The sequence below is a fragment of the Rattus rattus genome, chromosome 4 (genome assembly GCF_011064425.1).
Source record: "Rattus rattus isolate New Zealand chromosome 4, Rrattus_CSIRO_v1, whole genome shotgun sequence".
NCBI lineage: Eukaryota > Metazoa > Chordata > Mammalia > Rodentia > Muridae > Rattus > Rattus rattus.
This window is the reverse complement of record NC_046157.1, coordinates 52698506-52718189: the sequence shown is the minus strand read 5'-3', so window position 1 is coordinate 52718189 and position 19684 is coordinate 52698506. Positions and strand designations below refer to the sequence as shown.

At 52.0% G+C, this 19684-nt stretch overlaps 1 protein-coding gene across 1 annotated transcript in view; it reads left to right on the top strand.

The window, feature by feature from the left end:
- Window positions 1–19684, top strand: part of Itsn1 (intersectin 1) — a 176310-nt gene that overhangs the window by 150254 nt on the left and 6372 nt on the right. Inside the window, exons 30-34 of the mRNA XM_032900414.1 lie at window positions 4598–4719; window positions 6351–6457; window positions 11734–11917; window positions 14288–14386; window positions 17356–17523. Of these exons, the coding sequence (XP_032756305.1) occupies window positions 4598–4719; window positions 6351–6457; window positions 11734–11917; window positions 14288–14386; window positions 17356–17523 (680 nt within the window). The remainder of the gene's footprint in view (window positions 1–4597; window positions 4720–6350; window positions 6458–11733; window positions 11918–14287; window positions 14387–17355; window positions 17524–19684) is intronic.

Genomic DNA, 19684 nt, shown 5'->3' with positions numbered 1-19684 from the left:
GTGCAAACATGACACATGCTAGCCTTTTAATGTATGTTCTAAGGAGCGAACTCAGTTCCAAGCAAGGCAAACACTTCACCCAGGGACCAGCCCCAGCCCTGCCCCCACTCTTCAGTGCCACATGTTTTCAAACTTTTAATTTACTTTTCCTGAGGAGTCTACTCTAAACATGTGAGTTTCTCTTACAAAAAGAACAGTCTCTGCTTACTTCCCTTCAACCTCCTAAGAACTTAATAAATATTTATTGACCAACTTGTATTTTTTGACTCCTTCATAACAGGAAACAGGCTTGTCTATTTACTTTGCTCAATGTTTAGCTGCTGTGGGAGCTAATTCAGCTAATACGATGAAGAGAGGTTCTTCTGTGTGTGTGTGTGTGTGTGTGTGTGTGTGTGTGTGTGCGCGCGCGCGCACATACACGCTAAGTCCTTCTATATTCTTTGAAATTCTACAGTATCTGTAGGCTCCTGTACTGTTTGCAATAGAGAGGATTTCAGTTCTGCTGGTCATGTGTGTGACAGTTGAAGGGGATACCATGACCCTTTAGGGCTGAGGTGTTTCCCAAGTCTCTGGTCCTTCCAAAAGAGCCTTCCAGCCCTGACCCTCATAAGTGTATTTAAAAAGACTTTAAAACCTTGGGATCCTATATTAGGAGTTTCCTGTGGCTTTAGCGGGGGTTGCTTTTTAACTTTTTGAAGTCCTTGCAATATTATTTCAGCTGTGGGCCAATTTTAGTTTCGAGACACCCTTCAACCCTGCTCCGTGGCCGTAGAAAATCATTCACCACTTTGTCCCTTGAGCGAGCCAAGGGCTCAGCAAGCTCCATGAATCCTGGTGCCCAAGGGAGCGACCACACCCTCCCACCCCCTAAAGAGAGCGTTTAAATCGAAATGGCTTTTCCACTTGCCCTGCTTTGAATAATGGAGGATTTTATCCCCTCCCCAGTACTATTTTTTTCCAAAGGAAGGATATTTGCAGGGTTTAGAAGCCTTTTTTAAGTCTTTCATGGTTCTCTGGGTCTGGAAACCATCTTCATGGTGTCCCAGGGTCAGTTTAGCAACTTGAAAAAGAAACCCAGGGGTTGGGGATTTAGTTCAGTGGTAGAGCGCTTGCCTAGCAAGCGAAAGGCCCTGGGTTCAGTCCCCAGCTCCAAAAAAAAAGAAAAAAGAAAAAGAAAAAGAAACCCATCGCAAGCCAGTGCAGTTGCTGTGTGATGTGGAGACAAACCTCCTCACAAAACCTCTGCCTTTGTCCACGTGAAGTGTGGCCATTTCACGTCTTCAGGAAGGCTCAAGTAAGTCTTGCATAGGGTGGAATTCTGGAGGTAACAGCGCAAACCCACCAGCATCCCCAGGCTCTCGGTTCTCTCTTGGGTGCTGCGGTATGTAGATTCTAAGGCTGCTCTGTCCAGGGTAAGGTGTACCACAGCCCCCAAGTGCCATCCAGAGCTGGCCCTGGGCCAATCGTTCCTGCACCTTCTGCAATTCTCCAGAACTTGTACCCAGAGGAGCTTCTAGAATCCCCAAGAGCCAGGTCTCTCTCCCAACAGGACCTCGTTTCAGTTTCTTGATCAGTCTTGTGTCTTCTGGTCATGAATTCCTTGTTGTAGGAAGCAGTTGGCGTTTCTCAGCCAGGTCTCGTGGCAGGTGGGGAGGGTGCTCTGCCCTGCAGATTTAGTCCATTAGTCCTGGGACAGCCTGACAAAACCAGCCATTGCTTTCTTATTAAAACAAGAATACACTCAGCCTTGGAGGTGGGACTCAGTAACCTCAACCTGATGGACTAGAAGGGTGGTATTAACTTGGAGAGGAGTAGTACCACCTTCAGCCTTGGGGGGGCAGTACCACCTTCAGCCTCACGAGGGCAGTACCAACTTCAGTCTCAGGGACAGTATCATTTTCAGCCTGTGAGACACAGTACTACCTTCAGCCTTGGTGATGGGAACAATAGAACCTTCATCCCACATGTGGGGTGCAGTACCACCATCATCCTGGGGGGCAGTACCACCTTCATCCTGGGGTTCAGTACCACCTTCATCCTGTGGGGGGCAGTACCATCTTCATCCCGGAAGGTGCAGTACCACCTCCAGCCTGTGGAGGCAGTACCACCTTCATCCTGGGGGCAGTACCATCTTCATCCTGGGGGCAGTACCACCTCCAGTCTGAAGGGCCAGCACTACCTGGGGAGCAGAGAGAAATAGCAATGTCACCTTCAGCTTCAGCCTAGGAAGCAGCACCATGTTCAGCAGGGGAACATTTCTCTAGAGGAGACGCCACCTCCAGTTTTGAATCCTTGAGTCTCCAGGGTCTGAGATGGGCTCTGGAAGACCTGCATCTCACTTTCGTGCCAGACACGATCACAAAATCACCAAAGGAAAGTGTCAGGCAGCAAATGGGCATTTTTTGTTGTTGTTTGTTTGGTTGGTGTGCTGTTATTGTTGTTGGAGATGGGGGTCCCTCTACGTGGATCTGGCTGTCCTGGAATTTGCTCTGTAGAACAGGCTGGCCTCAAACTCAAGAGATCCACCTGCCTCCGCCTCCCAAGTGCTGGGATTAAAGGTGTGGGCCACCACTCCCGGCTTGCTAACAAACAAAATTGTATGCAAAATGTATACAACTCCTCTCTCCAAGGGAACCGTGATCCAAAGGGACATTGCTTGTTTACCGTTGATGTTGGTGCTGCGGACACTTCAGTACACTGCTGAGCGACCGTAACCACTGTGAGAGAATTCTCCCATCCCTGTGGGCAGGAATGAACTGGAAGCACCAGGGATTGTATCCACAAGGGACCCAGCCACAAATGCAGGGGCCACATTTAGCCAGTGAACAAAAAATGGCCCAAGTCCTAGGTCCTCGGATTCACCCTTAGGACAATGGATTAAAATAGGGCACGAAGTGGATATGCCTTCCACAGTTGAAGTGTTTCCTAGGCGACTTCCTCCAGAACAGTTAAAGGGTAAAGAAAGGGAGTGGGCGGAGTCTTGGGTACCCTGCGCTCACCCGGCTGCTGGGGGGGACTTCGGTCTGGCTTCCTTCTGGGAGGCATTGCTAAGACAGATGTTTGCAAAGGCGCCATCTCGGGCCGAGCCGAATGGGTGGCTGAGCAGGAGGCCCAAGTTTAGAGCCAAGTACAGGCTATGGAGTCTTGCTTACCTTGCGGCTTTGAGGTCAGGCTTGGCGGTGGATGGAAAGGCGTGGAGAGCGTTACTATAACGATAGCTTATTCCCGCTGGTTTCCTGGCACCGTCCTGGCTACCCTGGGCTATTCCATCCCAGTGAGAGAAAACACACCGTGCAGAAAGGGCATCTGGTCAGGGGTGGGAGCAAAACTGTAACTCTAGGAAGTCTGGAAGCTCATGAAGTCTGAGATACCACTATTCTGTAGACAGATGATTCTCATTAAGTATCTATCTGTAAGACTTTCTCAGTCCTGAGTCCAGACAACCCCCTTGTGGGGAGGTGGGATCTCTGAAGAGCCCTTGGTAGCCCCCAGCAGCTTTCTCACTGAAGACTCAATCGCAGCTCCTGGGCCCCTCTCCTGGAAAGTCTATTTGGTAAAGTTCTGGTCACTTGTTTGCAGACCCAGCGCATTTGCAGGTGCTGCTGGGGTGGGGGTGGGGGTGGGAATGGGGGTGGGAGTGGGGTGGTATGGGCTGGGGGCCATGTGGGCTTGGGGGATAGAGGTCACAGTGTTCTATTGCGCCCCCTTGTGGCAAGTAGTAAGAAGGGTGAGAAATGAAAGTATGTGGGCATCCGTCACATCCGCCACACCCACCTCTCAGAGTATGTATTGTACAAATTCAAGTTCTGTGATTAAATAAAGACCATCTAATAAAAAGAAATATATATATGGGACCACTTTCATGTCTTCCCAGGCATGTCTGGGTGTATCTTCCTGGCCCTCATATCCACCAAGACCCTCAATACAGTTACTGCAGACGCTAAAAGCTGCTCTCAGGATAACCACATACCCACCTGCGGCTCGCTGTGGACGATAGGGTCTAAAGAACACACAGCCTCTGGACAGAGGCTTGGACTCTGTTCCTTACCACTGCGGATAGGAGGACCCGGGGAGAGCTGGCCTCTCTGAGCCTTGGTTTCCTTGTCTGTGTCGTGTAGATGATTCTGTAGCTTTTGAGAAACACTCAAGGCAGTGGTCAGCATGCAGCTTCCACACGCGCGGTGCCTGGCACGGAAGCGCTGGCGGGTGTTAGTGGGTCATTTAACCCTTTCCATGGTTCTGATGGAGCATGCGTGTGCTACCTGGATTTGTGACCACAAACTTCATGGTGTAACACGAGTGGGATTTATCCCCCTTACAGTTCCAGAGTGGGAAGTCCGAAGTCCGGGTGTGGGCAGAACTGTGTCTCTTCTGAATACTCTGTGCTACTTTTCTCTTCAGCTTCTAGAGTTGACAGTGATGCGTGGTGATCTCTGCTCATGGCTGTGTACCTCCGATCTTTACAACTCAACCCACAGCCCCAAGCGGATGAGGGGGCCACACTTACAGTCACAAGGACCTCGGGTGTCTTCATGGTGGAGCTGTAGGCTTCCCCAGCCTTGGACTAAACATTTCCCTAAATGGTTGTGTCTTCCAGGGTGCTCAGACTTACATCTCTTAGATATGTTGACCCCGACTGAGAGGAAGAGGCAAGGCTACATCCACGAACTCATTGTCACAGAGGAGAACTATGTGAACGACCTGCAGCTGGTCACGGAGGTACCAGCAGCCCTGGGAGGCTGGGGTAGCCCTGAGGGGACAGGAGGAGGTGAAGGCCTTTCTGAGGAGGCTATGCCCTGACTCTGAGCCTTGGGCAGTCTCTGGTGTATGGGGGATATCCGAATAGGAAATAATACAGGGGAACTTATCCCTAAGAGGAGATCGGCACATTTTCCCACAGGGCCACCATGTGAGACAGAGAGGCAGTTCTTACTGGAGCCAAGGCCAAGAGCACAAAGGTCCCAAGCTAAGGACTAATGGAGAGATGCCTTTGGGCTATCACTTGGGACTCTGGGCTCCGTCAGAGAAGTTTTAGCTCAGCCACCAACTGATTGGTGTCATGTAGTCACCAGACCTTAGCGTTGGCCCCTTGAGTCACTTCTACTGTTCCCAGAAGCCCCTGAAGAAATCCACCACTGTGGTTGGGCATGAAGATGTGTCCCCCACAGCTCCGTGAGGCTGCTGGCCTGGGACAGGCTGCCCCTGTGGGGAGCCAGTGAAGGTCTTGACACTCTGTCTGAAAGGACAGGATGAAACAGAGTTGGGAATCCCCGCTAAAAGGAGGGAGCCCTTGTATCCGCACATAGTGAGAGCCACCGTGTCAGGAGGTAGGTTTACGGAGCTGGACCTGAGGGTCCTTTCAACATGAAAAGTCCTGTCATCGCTTGTAAACTAGCCATGAAATTGTGATGTCACCTACACATCCAGGAGGGATAGTGCTTGGCTCTTTGGTGTTATGGGAGTTTCAGGCTAAAATGCTAAGTCTACAAAGGTTTCCCAATTGTGTTGTCTCAAGACATCTGCCTGCTATTAAAGTGTGTGAGGTCTGAGTGCACCTGCTTCCATGTGGCATCCTGTGTGGATGTTACCCAGCTCACCATCAGATTAACGACTCGTGCAGAACAAGGCTCCTGAGGAACAGCTACACACAGGCCAAGTTTGTAGCACCCACAATTCTTTGTGCCCAAAGAATTTCAGAGGAGCCTCTGCCCCAGCTGCCTTGCGAGCTGCCTTGCGGGCAAGAGACTAACCACACGGAGTCCCACTGAGATCTGTGATTAGCTATGAGTTATCCGTTCACCCACCCAGAGCTTGGGAAGAGCTCGTTTATCAGAGCCCAGGAAGATGGACGCATTGTCCTCTCATGACCACCTGCTTCTAGCTCTGTGCTAGCTTTGTAGCTGTCTCCCTCAGACCCACGGCTTGCCTGGGTGTAAAGAAAGCGTCACCCATCTCCATAGGCGTTCTCAAGCTCCTATGTCCTCTTGGGCCCCTTCCTCAGAGTGGGCGGCTGACGTAGGCCCACTTGCTCGCTTGACGATCTACTACCTTCCAAGCTTCTTATCGGTGGAGCCCAGCTTCCTCCTCAGAAATTCTCCCGGGCTCCCCTGTCAAGCACTTGTTGCTCCAGGAGAGGGTGCTGTCTCCAGTTCTCTCCCCTGTGCTAAGCAAACCCGAGTGTGCATGTAGGTAAGTGTGTGTGATGTGCGTGTGTGTGTGTGCGCGCGTGCGCATGTGTGTGTGTGCGTGTGCGTGTGCGTGTGTGTGTGTGTGTGTGTGTGTGTGTGCTCGCGCATGTGTGTTGAGCTAACTGTCTGCTTTCTGAACGGCTTCGTTTTCTACACCTGTAGATCTTTCAGAAACCCCTGACGGAGTCTGAGCTGCTGACAGAAAAAGAGGTTGCTATGATTTTTGTTAACTGGAAGGAGCTGATTATGTGTAATATCAAACTGCTGAAGTAAGCTTTTCCCCTCTAACCGCAGATGCTGCCCCTCTGTGGCATGTGCGCCAGCACCTCTGTGTAGTCTCTCTGTGTCCCTCACGCATGCTACCCTGTGTTACTCTTTCTGCCCCACCCCCACCCTGCCGCCCACTGCCATCGTCTGTGCTCTTACTCCTTCTGGATTTCTCACGGCGGGGAGTGAACTGCGCATGTACACAGGTTCCTGTCCTGACTATGGTTCCAGAATTTCCTGAGCTGGGACAATTCTGGCTCCATCCTTGTGGGTGGGTCATTCCGGCTCCAGGGCCTAGCCTTGGACCTGGATTCCTAGAAGTAGCTGTCTGTCTCTTGAGGTTCTGGGTTGCAGCTGGAGAGTGCGAGAGAGTGGGATAGCTCTCCACCAACACGAGTAGAGTCCCTCATGGAGGGTCCCAGGCCACTTGTGCCTGTTTAATCTGCAAAGACTCTGCAGGGCCAGAGCTAAGGGGTCCAGGTTAGACCTTACCTCTTTGAACCTCGGTTTCCCCAACTATACCCTTGGGCAATCAGAACCCCAAATCTGTCACAGGGCCCTAAGTGTGATTGTCACATTAAAGAGCAGACTAAGTTCTGGTCCCCAGGGCATAGAGCGTGGCAGCTGAGGGTAAGAGCCACCCTTTCTCTGACCGAGCATTGCGGACAGCATCTAGATGTTCCCGTTCACTGTGGATCTCTGTTTGAGTCACAGGGAAGCAGCCACGTCCTACACCAGGTCCCTGTGTACTTGTAAAGCAGCCTCGGGGCCCTGGTCTGTCACAGGAGAGTTAAGGGTGTGGAGTCAGGAGACGTGAGTGAGAGGCAGGAAGCGTGGGGTCTCCTCCCTCTGTGCCGAGGCTCACGCTCTAGAAGCCTTTTGTGCATTGATGGGGCACCAGACTCTTGAGCTCACATCTCATTGTTATGGTCTGGCTGTGTCTTTGGTCCAGTAGCTTTACAGCCAGTCTCTGGACCTCTGTGCCCTCATCTGTAAAATGGCAGTTTTGTTAGTCTTTTCTGTGGCTATAACAAAACCCTGGAGGCTATCCCTCTCCAACCACGAAGAAAAAAATGTTTCTTTAGCCCTCCGGCCCATAGGTGAAGAGGCCTAATGGCAGAGAATATGTGACTGTGGGGCAATTAAAGAAGGGGCCACATGACAAGCCAGGACACCAGAGATTTGGGAGTCTGACCTGTTCTTTTACAACAGTTTACTCTAAAAGAAATTAGCCAGGGTCCTGAAAGCCCCTGCAAAGGACACTCCACACAGTCCGGAGCATGATCTATGGCAGTCATACTCTGGGGTTTTAACGAATGAATTTATTAAGTATACAGCAAGCCAAGATAAATTAAGAGAAAGAGGTAGGTAGCGGGAGGATTGGAGAGATGGTGGGGGAAGATCACAGAACCTCATCAAAGCAGGTGCTCTCAGTATCTAGCAGAGGCCAATTGAAGACGTCTCCTTGAGGCCAGCCCGAGTTCAGGAGCCTCCTGGTTAGAGCCTCCTCACGGGTGAGGCGTCCAGTCAAAGAACAAACAGCAACAGATACAGATGACGCCATCAAACCAGGCTTTACAACATCCAGCAGAATTGACTGGGGAAGTCGAGTCAGCAGCTAAAGCAAGCACGACTGTACCACGGGACAAACAGTAGTGATGCCTGTGGAGGGCTCGCCTGGCCGACCTCAAGGGCCCAGTATTCACTCTCGGGTTACTTGGCCATTCTCTTGCCTCCCTGCCACAGAGTTAGGAGACAGTTCATCCCCTCTCCCCAGGCAAGAGGTCTTGAGGGAGGCTTAGACAAATACACCAGGGTCTGAAAGTGGGGGGGCCAGCCTTGCTTCCAGGCCAGCCTCTCGGCAAGTTTACACAGGACAACTTGTCAATATAACGGACATTGCTAACAGCGGTGCGTCTGACTGTCAGCCGACTGCCTCCTAAAGGCCCCAGCACCCCAGTGTCATCCCGAGCTCTCAGAATCTGTCTTTGGTGAAACTCTCAAACCACAACCAGGTGACATAATAGTGCTCAAGTGTTCCTATTCCAGAGGCCTTCGCACAGCATGTTCCTGGCTCGCCCTGAGCACAGAGGCTCTGGGCCCAGGGGAAGCTGAGCGCTCATCCCCCTTTAGGAGGGAGTTGGCCTGCCCTCTGGGAAGAAAGGACTGGTGGTCCCTGGACCTATGAGCACTGTGTGTGAAGTACTGGATACACACAGTTTGAAAATGGACTTAAACATTTTCTGTTAAAGACATATATACACAGAACTAGGGAGGCGTTGCAAGCATGAGGATGTGGTCTGTATCCCCAACGTTGACTAAAAGCCAGGCATGGCAGCATGCACCTGTAATTCCAGAGCTGGTGACAGAGGTAGAGTCCCTTGGGACTCACTGGCCAGGCAGTCTGACTGAATCACTGAGCTCCAGGCTCAGTGGCAGGTCTTGTCCCCAAAAATAAGGTGGAGAGAGATGGGGGAAGCACCCACTGTTGACATCTGGCCTTCACTCACACACACACACACACACACACACACACACACACACACACACACACACACCTGCTCTAGGCCTGAAGAGACTGCCCTTAGGCAGGTCCTGTCAGGGCCAGTCTGTGTGCCCTCCTCCGGTTAGCTCCATTGCCCTGAGGTGAGAAGTTGAATAGCTGGAGCATCCAAGGGGGTGGGGTGGGGAGGCGATTTACCTCAAGTTACACAGACGGTGGGCCCTACTGGGCATGGTGCCCAGACTTAGAGAGGGACTTCACTCAGAGCTACCTTCCCTCACAGAAAGTGCCGGGAGTCACGATTCCTGTTTTTCCAGCACCTTTAAACTTTTCCGCAGCAACTACCTCATGCTGCTGACTCTGCTACTCTTTTGTGATAGCAGCTAGATCAGCCGTGACCAAAGCGACTGGGGAGGAATGGTTTATTTGGTTTATGGTTCTATATGACTGTTCACCACTGAGGAACGTCTGGACGGGAACTCAAGCAGGGCAGGAACCTGGAGGCAGGAGCTGATGCAGAGGCTGCAGAGGGGAGCTGCTTACTGGCTTGCTCCTCATGGCTTGCTCAGCTTTCTTTCTTATAGAATCCAGGACCAAAAGTCCAGGGCTGGCCCCACCTACCATGGGCTGGCTCCACCCACCATGGGTTGGCCCCACCCACCATGGGTTGGCCCCACCCACCATGGGCTGGCCCCTCCCCATCAATCACTAATTAAGAAAATTCCCTATACTCCTGCCTACAGCCTGGTCTTATGGAGGTTTTTAATTGAGGCTCTCCCTCTCTGATGCCTTCATGTGTGTCAAGTTGACATGGATCTAGCCGGCACAGTTACCCTCCAGAATTTGATAAGCTCCTACTGCTGAAGGCAACATATAACATCACGGAGGAATCAAGCCAGTGCCGACCGAAAAGCTTCACAGTTACTAGCATTTATGGCGCTAGGAAAGTGTGATGGTGTGGGGGGAGGGGTGGAGTAATCCACAGTCTTACCCAGCCTTGAACCCCGTGAGCTACAATAATGACGGGCCTGCAGAAGAAAGTGCCCAGTGCTTCGGAAGCATTAGTGGATGCTAGGACTCTGGCTGTCACTGTCCACTCGGCCTGCGGACATCAGCCCTCAGTGAACGACTTAGCTGTGACTTGTTCTTAGCTGGCTGCTCCCCATGTGGATCAAGGTCTCTCACGTGCGGATCTCTCTATGAGGTGGCAGCTCACCAGAGGGCCCAGTCCTCTCAGGGCTGTGGTTGCAACAACTGACTCACTGGGTCACCTTTTACTTCACAAGTCTGGCCTGGGCAGTCGAACACTCCAGAAAGAGATTCTCAGTTGAACCCGGTGGTAAACCAGGCCATGACTTCAAGCTGGCTTCCTGGTTGGAGGACTTGACTCTGCCGTGGTAATAGGATAGATAATCAGAACCCAGGGACTAACCTAACACCCTCGAGAGGAGGTGAGCTGTGTGCCCCAGGCCCACTTTTCTCCTCCTCCCCACCCCATCATTTAAAGGGGAGGAAGCCGACAAAAGACCTCATACAATCCTTCCAGAAGAGCTGCTTTCCGGGGAATGAGGGGCTGAGGGGATATTAGCAGCCTCTGACATGGTCCTTCGTTTCTCAGCCTTGAAAACTACCAGCGGCTAACGCTGGAGCCAAGTTCCACACCATCCCTCCTGTGGAACCTGGACCGTCCTGAGGACACCGAGCTGCTGCCTTTCTCACACGCCTCAGGTGGCCATTGCCAGCCTGCCCCATGGGAGCGTGCCCTAGAAGGGAAATCAGTGCTCGCCTGTGTGACATACCTCCCAGGTTTCCCTCCTGGGCTTTTCCCAAGACAAGGACCCCTTCCTTAGCTGTAAAAAAAAAAGGGAGGATGCAAAACTGAATGGGCTGGAAATTTTAAGGCTGGAAATCTGCAAAGTAGAACCCCCAAGAAATTGCCTAGCCTTACTCACACCTCATAGTTTCTCCAGTGAGACCATGAAAGTAACCACAGGACACCATAGGGCCGTCTCCACAGGGCCGCCTCCCAGCCTTGTCCTGAAATCATGTCGTACACCGTCCACTGCACTCCCACCACCGCTGGTTCGCCTTCTTGTGACCAGGGGGGCTGGACACCTGGCCGCACGAGGTCTCGCCCCAACAGCACATTGCTATCCTTGCCAGGTAGAAGCAGCGCCATGTGCTGGTAAGACGGCACACTTAGATTCGGAAGGGTGGACGCTCCACCCTGGCCGCCGTGCCTGTCCCCTCAGCAGCTTTGCCCAACCTCCAGGATAGGAATTGTTTCAGCTTGTTTTATTTCCCAGGTGTTTGCCTGGTCAGCTTTAAGTTAGACACATCAATGAAGCCATGGACAGAAGAAATAGTTCACTTGATCGCTTTTATCTGACGTTGGGAAACATGATGAGATTATTTGGGGCAATGGATTTGGGAGCTTGCCTCAGAGGATGAGGGTTCCAGAAATGGGCTCAATGCTCAAGGTGAACCGACCTTGGACAGCCACCATAGTTAAAGGAGTGTTAGGCAGCAGGGATCCTCTCTGAGGTATTAAAGGAAGGGGAAACACGTCACAAACAGCCACCGTGCTGGACAAAACCGCCCAGGCCATTCTTCTCTGTAGCACTAGACTCGTGTCTTTCTCTGTCCCTTGTCTCAATAGATGCTCTAGTGGTTCTCCGATCTGTGCGTCCCACACATTCCGTTTCTCTGCAACCCGCAAGTGTTGTATTGTCAGATGGTGACAGCGGGCGACTCACCTTCCGTGTTTCTGTGCAGAGCGCTGAGAGTCCGCAAGAAGATGTCCGGAGAGAAGATGCCGGTGAAGATGATCGGTGACATCCTGAGCGCCCAGCTGCCCCACATGCAGCCTTACATCCGCTTCTGCAGCTGCCAGCTCAATGGGGCCGCCCTCATCCAGCAGAAGACGGATGAGGCTCCAGACTTCAAGGAGTTCGTCAAAGTAAGGAGGCCGGGGCTGCGGGGTGACCCTGGGGACTCTCTCCAGACTGCTGTCCTGAGGTGTGAGGGGCTTCATCAAAAGTCCACAAGCATCTTCCCACTCATGGTCTCCAGGGAAGGATGGAAGTCTTCAGGGGTGCTGAACTAGCAGTGTGGTTCTCACCCGAGGGATGTGCTTGGCCAGGAGAGCCATCCAGGGTCTCAAAGCTCTGAGATAGCTTCAGAGATACACTGTGTGTTTGTGCTATTTTCAAGATGCATGACTAAATCCTTGATTTCATTTTCTTGGCTCATGCACACTTCAGTTAGCACCAATGTTGCCAGCCTCTGCCTTGCACGCACAGAGGGAACACCCAGGGCCCCCCTAGCTCAGGGGTTCCTGTATTGGCTTGCTTCTTGTTGTTGTGATAAAAACCATTCTGACCAAAGGCAGTTTGGGAAAGGCGAGAGGTTTTTTTGGGGGGTTTATAGGTTATAGTCTATGGTAGCCGGGAACCATGACAGGAGCTCAAGGCCAGGATCTGGAGGCAGAGAGACTGAATCAGAGGCCTTAGAGGAAATGCTCCTTCTTGGCTTGCCCTCAGGCTCCTATTCAGCCACCTTTCTCAGACAGTCCTGGCCTACCTGCTGAGGGTTTGTGCTGCCCAGAGGGCACCCAGCCCTTCTACATCAATTAGCAATGTAAAAATCTGGTCCCACAGACCAATCTGATGAGACAGTCCCTCAGCTGAGGTTCCCTTCCCCAGCTGTGTCAAGCTTAGACATCATAACCCCTTTCCCAATGGAAAATCGTGGGCTCCAGCTCTGAGCATCCCATGGGATTCGCTGTGAGATGTCACAGCCCTGCTGTAGGGCTGGCAGGGCCTAGAGAGCCACATCCACCAGGGGACATTTGTGGAGGTGGTGTCAAGGCAGCTAAAGGGCCTTTGCCCTGGTACTTGGTGTTCTCAGAGGAGTCCCTGCTAATCACAGCAGGCACTTACCCATCTCAGGAGAAAGGAAACAGGAAGAATAAAATAACTCGCAGTCAACACGTATCTTTTGCTGAATGAACAGCATGGGATGGTGCTTCAGGCTTTTGAGGGTAGTCATCCTCACCACCCAAACTGCCACAGTGCGGTATCTCTGTGGAATCTTCTTGGTCAGAGTCTCCCATAAGTACAACGCTCTTTGCGCTGCTCTGGTGTTTTCTCTGCATCGAGAGCTTTGCTGGGCTAGCGGATGAACGAGGCATTCTGAGACATCTGTGGTGGGAAAGATGGCTGAGAAGTGACTTAGGCCGAGACCGAGATGAGGGCGGTGCCAGGCTGTTGTAACTTCAGTCAGGAGCTCAGTTACTGGGCATGGGCAAGAGTCATTCCGTGTTTCACCTTCAAGGCAGGCTGATGGAAGCCCAGGGCAGGGGCTTGTGGTTCCTCCCCTCCCTGTTCTTCACACTAGTTCTTCTTCACTTGCCCCCTGTGTTTCCCAAATGGCGCTATCCACAGACTGACATCAGGGCCGGGGACAGATGGTTTGTGTGTCAGAACTCCAGATTCCTGCGCCTAAACTGGCATTAAACTGGATGTCACTCCTTTTCAGTGGAAGGCAGGGGACTCCTTTTTGCAGTTAAAAGGACTCTTGTCCACTAGAGGGGTTAATAGAGTTGGCAAAAGTGGTGGGAAGCTGGGTGGCTGGGAAGGTGATTCTGGGTAAGGCTGGCCAAGCGTGAAGACCCACGTTCCGATCCCAGAAGCTACAGAAAAGTAGGAGAGGACCAGTTCTCCAGAGTTGCCCTCTGACCTCCGTGTGGCCCCCCACGTGTACACACACCCACACGTACACACACATACACGCACATAAATACTAAACACATGCTCACCTCAAACACAGTAAGAGGAAAGGCACCAAGAGCCCCTGGTGAAGACAAAGTGGCCGAGACTGCAGCTTTAACCCTCAGGTCTCAGCTCCACGATGCAGCCCTGCATGGAGTCATTGCAGCCTGTGCAGGCTACCCCTGAATGAGAGGATTATATTATTAGTCCTTCCGCTTCCCTGGCACTCAGTGGGACTTTTACTCTCGTCGAATAGTCTTCTGACTCTTCTGGACCCCTGGCATATCACGAAGGTTTTCAGACATCCGGAACAAATTCTGTAGTTGGAATGTCCGCGCTCGGAAGGTCTGCCAAGTCGGCAGGCAGGGTGCGGGCAGGTCGCGTCCAGGGTCCCGCCTGCCTCCGCATACCACCTCAGCCTGGATGATGACAGCTGCACAAGCTCAGTGACCCTCCAGTTGGAGGGATAATAAGCAGGGGGTCCTAAATGGAAAGTAATGTCACTGACTTTGCAGACTTCTGAAGCACATTAAAAAAAAAAAAATCTCCTCTTTCAGAGACTGGCAATGGACCCTCGGTGCAAAGGCATGCCACTGTCCAGCTTCATACTGAAACCTATGCAGCGTGTCACAAGATACCCACTGATCATTAAAAACGTAAGTGTGGCCCCTGTGCCTTTGTGAACAGAGGAAGGCTGGAGGCAGCTAGAGGTGTCCAGAGGCGGCCAGAGGCAGCCAGAGGTGGCCAGAGGCGGCCAGAGGCGGCTGGAGGCAAGTACAGACTCCCCAGCCAGTGCACCTGGGAGCTGACGTGTGGAAGCCATGTGTCCCCGTGGTGCTGAAGCCATCTGCTTGGTAGCTGGGAGGGGAAAAATGTTTTGCATGAAAAAGACTAATAAAATACAGCCTTCAGATGGCAACCAAGTGGCTTCGAAACCAGGGAATGAGAGCTTTGTTCTTGATTCTTTCCCGGCGCTGGCATGGTGCCGGTGTGCAGAGTTTGGAGTGACACACACACACACACACACACACACACACACACACACACACACACACACGGGGTTGGGGTGGAGAGAGACTGTCCCCACCACTGTCTTGGGAAGGCCGTTCCCTGAGGCTCCTCCCTGTACCAGATACCTGTTTTTCTCCTGCCCTTTCAAGAAAACTAGTTCTAGAGAAAATAGAACGAGTGTTTCCTCCGTGTGCGCACCTGGAAATGAGCAGCCAGCTTAGCTGCCCTCTGAGCCTTAGAGATGGAGACAAAGGGACCCTGGGAAGTAGAAATCAGTTCCTTTATCTGAGAATGGTATTCGGAAACCTAACTGTGGGTGCAGGTGTGCTCGTGGCTACTCTGGGATGTGGGTCTCTCTCTCTCTCTCTCTCTCTCTCTCTCTCTCTCTCTCTCTCTCTCTCTCTCACACACACACACACACACACACACACACACACGTGTACATGAAGTGTACGAATTTGATCAGGCTCCTCCTGTGTAACCAATCTCCCTCCGACATAAGCCTCAGCCTGACCCAGCTCCACCCGACACCACACAGTGACAGATTCCCTGAGTTCATTCATTTGCAAGTGTCTTCCCGTACGAACTTCTATATTTAACTATGCGCCGACTCTGGAAACGAGCTTTGTAGTGAGTTTAACCAAGGGAGAAAAACGTAAAATCAAGAAGAAAGAGGCGAAAATACCTAGAAGGAAGACACTAACTAGTATTACTAGAACACAGCTCTCACTCCGCGGAGCATCTAAGGGAGAGACCCAGGGGCTGACAACTGACCACAGACTGGGGAAAGTAGGATAACTGAGCTGTTTAAGGATTTACTTTTATTTGCTGTGGGGGGTTTTGCCCTCATGTATGACTGCCTACCTGGTGCCCTCAGAGGTCAGAAGGGGGCTTTGGATGCCCTGGAACTGGAGTCACAGAGGGTTGAGTTGGCATGTGAGTGCTGGGAACCCAGAGCTCGTTACCACGGCACACATGTGACAGTCAGAGAACAATTTTAATTTCAGGAATCCGTTCTCTCCTTCCACCATGGGTTCCAGAGGGTGAACTCAGCTCTCACGGTGGCACGGCCACCCAGAGACTCAGCCATCTCCCTGGCCCCAAACCTAGAGTCATAGCAATCAATATAAAAGAAAAATGTAGTCCAGGACACCTGCGCAGTAAGGACAGCAATTACATGGCACGGTAGCTGTGAAAACTGTTTTATTTCCCTCGTTGCACGCCCCATCCTGGAAGGATGGCCAGTCCTGCAAACCGCCTGGTAAGGCTGTGCTGTTGCATTTAGCTGGGGCAGCTCTGCTCAGGTTAAAAACAACAGAACACTCAGAAAAACACATTTGGGGACTGGGGAGGTGACCTGGCCAGTGAAGTGCAGGGGACGTCAGTGTCCGTGTAGAAAGCAGGACATGGTAGTATGTTCTAGCCCTGGGATGCAGAGATGGAGGAATTCTAGCTAGCTTCACCTCATTGGTGAGCCCTGGGTGCCATCAAAACACTCTGCCTCATAAACAAGGACGATGGCTCCTGAAAGACGATAGCCGAGGATGTCCTCCGGCCTCCACTCACGGGCACACGCGCATATACATACGTGTGCTCTGTCTTAGGGTTTTACTGCTGTGAACAGACACTATGACCAAGGCAACTCTCATAAGGACATTTAATTGGGGCTGGCTTACAGGTTCAGGAGTTCAGTCCAGTATCATCAAGGCAGGAACATGGCAGCATCCAGGCAGGCATGGTGCAGGAGGAGCTGAGAGTTCTACATCTTCATCTGAAGGCTGCTAGTGGAAGACTGACTTCCAGGCAGTGAGGACTAGGGTATTTTAGCCCACGTCCACTGTGACACACCTACCCCAACAAGGCCATACCTCCTCATAGTGCCACTCCCTGGGCCAAGCATGTACAAACCAGCACATGTCCCCACACATACACAAAGCACACATATTTGCCCAGGGGAACCTCCTAGTTGATTTCCAGGATGCACAGGTGCCTGTGGCCCTGTACATTTCCTAGGGCACACGAACACACGGGGTATGGCACCTATCCCACTCCACCCTGGGGTGCCCTGCCTTCTCCTAAACCCTCACTCCAGAGTTAACGGGGTACTGTTCAGTTCCAACACCAGGATTCCCCTGGCTAAGTGAGCCGGGGAAGAGCAGCCACTGGCTGCCCGCCGGGATGCCTGGCCAGTCCCCTGGTCTCTGTCTGAGTTGCTTGTTCAGTGAAACAGAGTGGAGATTTTGGAGGAGAAGCCGAGCCCCTTCTGCTGCACTGTTCTGCAGCATCCCCAGGTCTGGGATGTTTGTGTGGGTGGTTTACTGTCCATGCTGGGAGCCAGCATTCTGCAGGACAGGTTACAGAGTTTGTGCTGGGACATTCAGAGGGCTAGGGTTGAGCTGAGGGCCCAAGGGCAGAGCCACTCATTGCAAGCAACAAGTATAGCCCTCACTGATCCCGAGGCTGCTCGCTGCTGCCAACAAGCAGTGGCCAGGGCACCCTGTGCTATGGCTATGGTGGGTACCATGCAGGAAAACACTGTGACTTCCATGACCATGGGTCCAGGTCCATCTACACTGAGGAAAGAGTCCTGACGAGGGTCTTGTCTTCTGTACAGATCCTGGAAAACACTCCTGAAAACCACCCCGACCACAGTCACCTGAAGCACGCCCTGGAGAAAGCAGAGGAGCTGTGCTCCCAAGTGAACGAGGGAGTTCGAGAGAAGGAGAACTCAGACCGGCTGGAGTGGATCCAGGCGCACGTGCAGTGCGAAGGCCTTTCTGAGGTAGCCACCTACCGGGCGGGCGGGGCCTGGACCACTCCTGGTTGAGCACTGGCAGCCGGTACAGAAGGGATGAGGGAAATCTCTCCCTTTCCTCTCCAGCTAGGACGTATTCTCCTAGCAGCGTGTCTCCTCCGCTCATTAATTATATTAATATCATATAATTTCAATGATATTATTTCCCGCTGCCAAAAATTTATTTTTTCAAACGTCCTGGTTTCTTTTGTGTGTCCTGTTCAAATGTTCATGCTTCCTCCTTCTCTCCCTTCTCCTTCTTTTCCTCCTCTTCTTCCTCCTTCTCTTCCTTCTCCTCCTTTTCTTCCTCCTCCTCCTCTTCTTTCTCCTTCTTTTCTTCCTCCTTCTCTTCTTCTAACGCACTTTAAACATATTCGCATGTATTCTAACATCGGACAGTCCCAGTACCCGCGGTCGTGGGTCCTACTCTTCTGTCTGTTGTTTTTGCTAGCGCTCACACCCTCATCCCTTAGTTTTCTCTGTGTAGAGTGATCCCCTTTTCTGCAGTAGCCACCAAACTTCTTGCATGTTCGTTGAGCACTATTCTTCCGAGCCACACCCTCAGCCCCTGGAATATGATTTTTTTTTTGTCTCCTCGAGTGTCTTTTGAACGTCCCCTGTGTGTGTCTTCACTGTTTGAACTTGCATTTTCCCTGAGCAGATTGCTCCCCGGGCCACCCCAAGTTTTATTTAGAGGGAGTTTGAGGGTCACATCGCACGAGCGAATCCCAGCTGTGGTCCTGTGTGAGAGCGGCCTGGTGGGCACAGGGTCCAGGGGGCGCATTCTCGTCCACGTAGCGTAGCGGGAGTCAGCAAAGTGTCCTTGCCTTTCTTTCTGGAGAGTCACCCTGCTGAGTTCATCACCTCAGCCTGGGGTCCCTCTGTCTCTACTCTGCCACACAGTGTGGGGCTCAGGGTCAACAGGTCCAAAGGGTGCTCGGGCTGACGCTGCCTTTGGTGGTTGATCCAGTAACTTCATTTTCATTATGGTTTGAGGATCTGCACATTTTTTTTAGTTTATTTTTTTTAACCAGCTTGAATTTTAAAAGTGTTTCATATTTTGCTCCTTTTTTTTAAAGTTTGTGTTGGTGGATTCTCTGGGCTTCTGACCCACACAGGAGTCTTCGTTGGTATTTTCCTCTTCCTGTCTCTCAGCCTCCACTCTCACTCTTTCTGCCTGTGTTTCCCCTGACCCGAGCACAGAGGTGTACGGATACATCCATGAACACACATGCTCGCATGCATGTCTATATACGATTGCTAGAGTTTTCCAAAAACCCCAGGCAGAATGTGTTTCTCTCCCCCTTCTTCCCTGTGGTTCCCTCCCCCTTCTAAATTCCAAGGGCACTTCCTGCATGGAGACGGCCTGTGCCCTCCCCTCCCCAGCCCCACCTCCTACCATCTGCAGTGAGGGTGTGCACAAGCAAAGCTCTGAGCAGCCCCTGCGGAAGCTGAGGAGGCAGCAGCGGCTTCTCTGTTTGGAACCAGGCACAACCTTTACTTGACTGGCTCATTCATTCACACACGATCATTTGTTATCTGCTTATGTGTCATTGTTCAACACCGAACCCCAAGTACATTTTAAAGAGAAAGAGCGATTGGGACCCCACCTCCCCCTCCACACACACACTCAGGGTCCAGAGAGATGGCTCAGCAGTTGAGAGCACTGGCTGCTCTTATAGAGGACCAGAGCTCAGGTCTCAACATCCACATGGTGTGGGCAGTCGGAGGTCTTGAAAGTCAGACACTTCCTGGTTTCTTGTGCCTGTGCACAGCTGTGGCCCTGTCTTCTTGCCTACTGTCAAAAGTGGGGCCTTTGCCTCAGATGAGCTGGCCTGAGATGACAGCCCCCAGGTAGACATTGGAACCACTATGTCAAGGTTCAAAGTTGCCCTCACTGTTGGTGAGTGGTGGGAGAGAGCCATCCCCTTCCGTTTCTAAACTAGTAATGGGGTGAGATTCAACATGCGTTGTTGTATAGAGCTCTGAGGGGTCACTTGGCACCACCAAAATTTGCAGTCCCTCTCATCCTGGCGTCTGGACCCTGCATCTGGGAAAGTAGCACTTGTACAAGAGCCCTGCCACTTTCCAGAAGCACCGTAGACTGTTTGAGTTCTGTGGGAACTTCCTGTTGGAGCTACTGCTACTC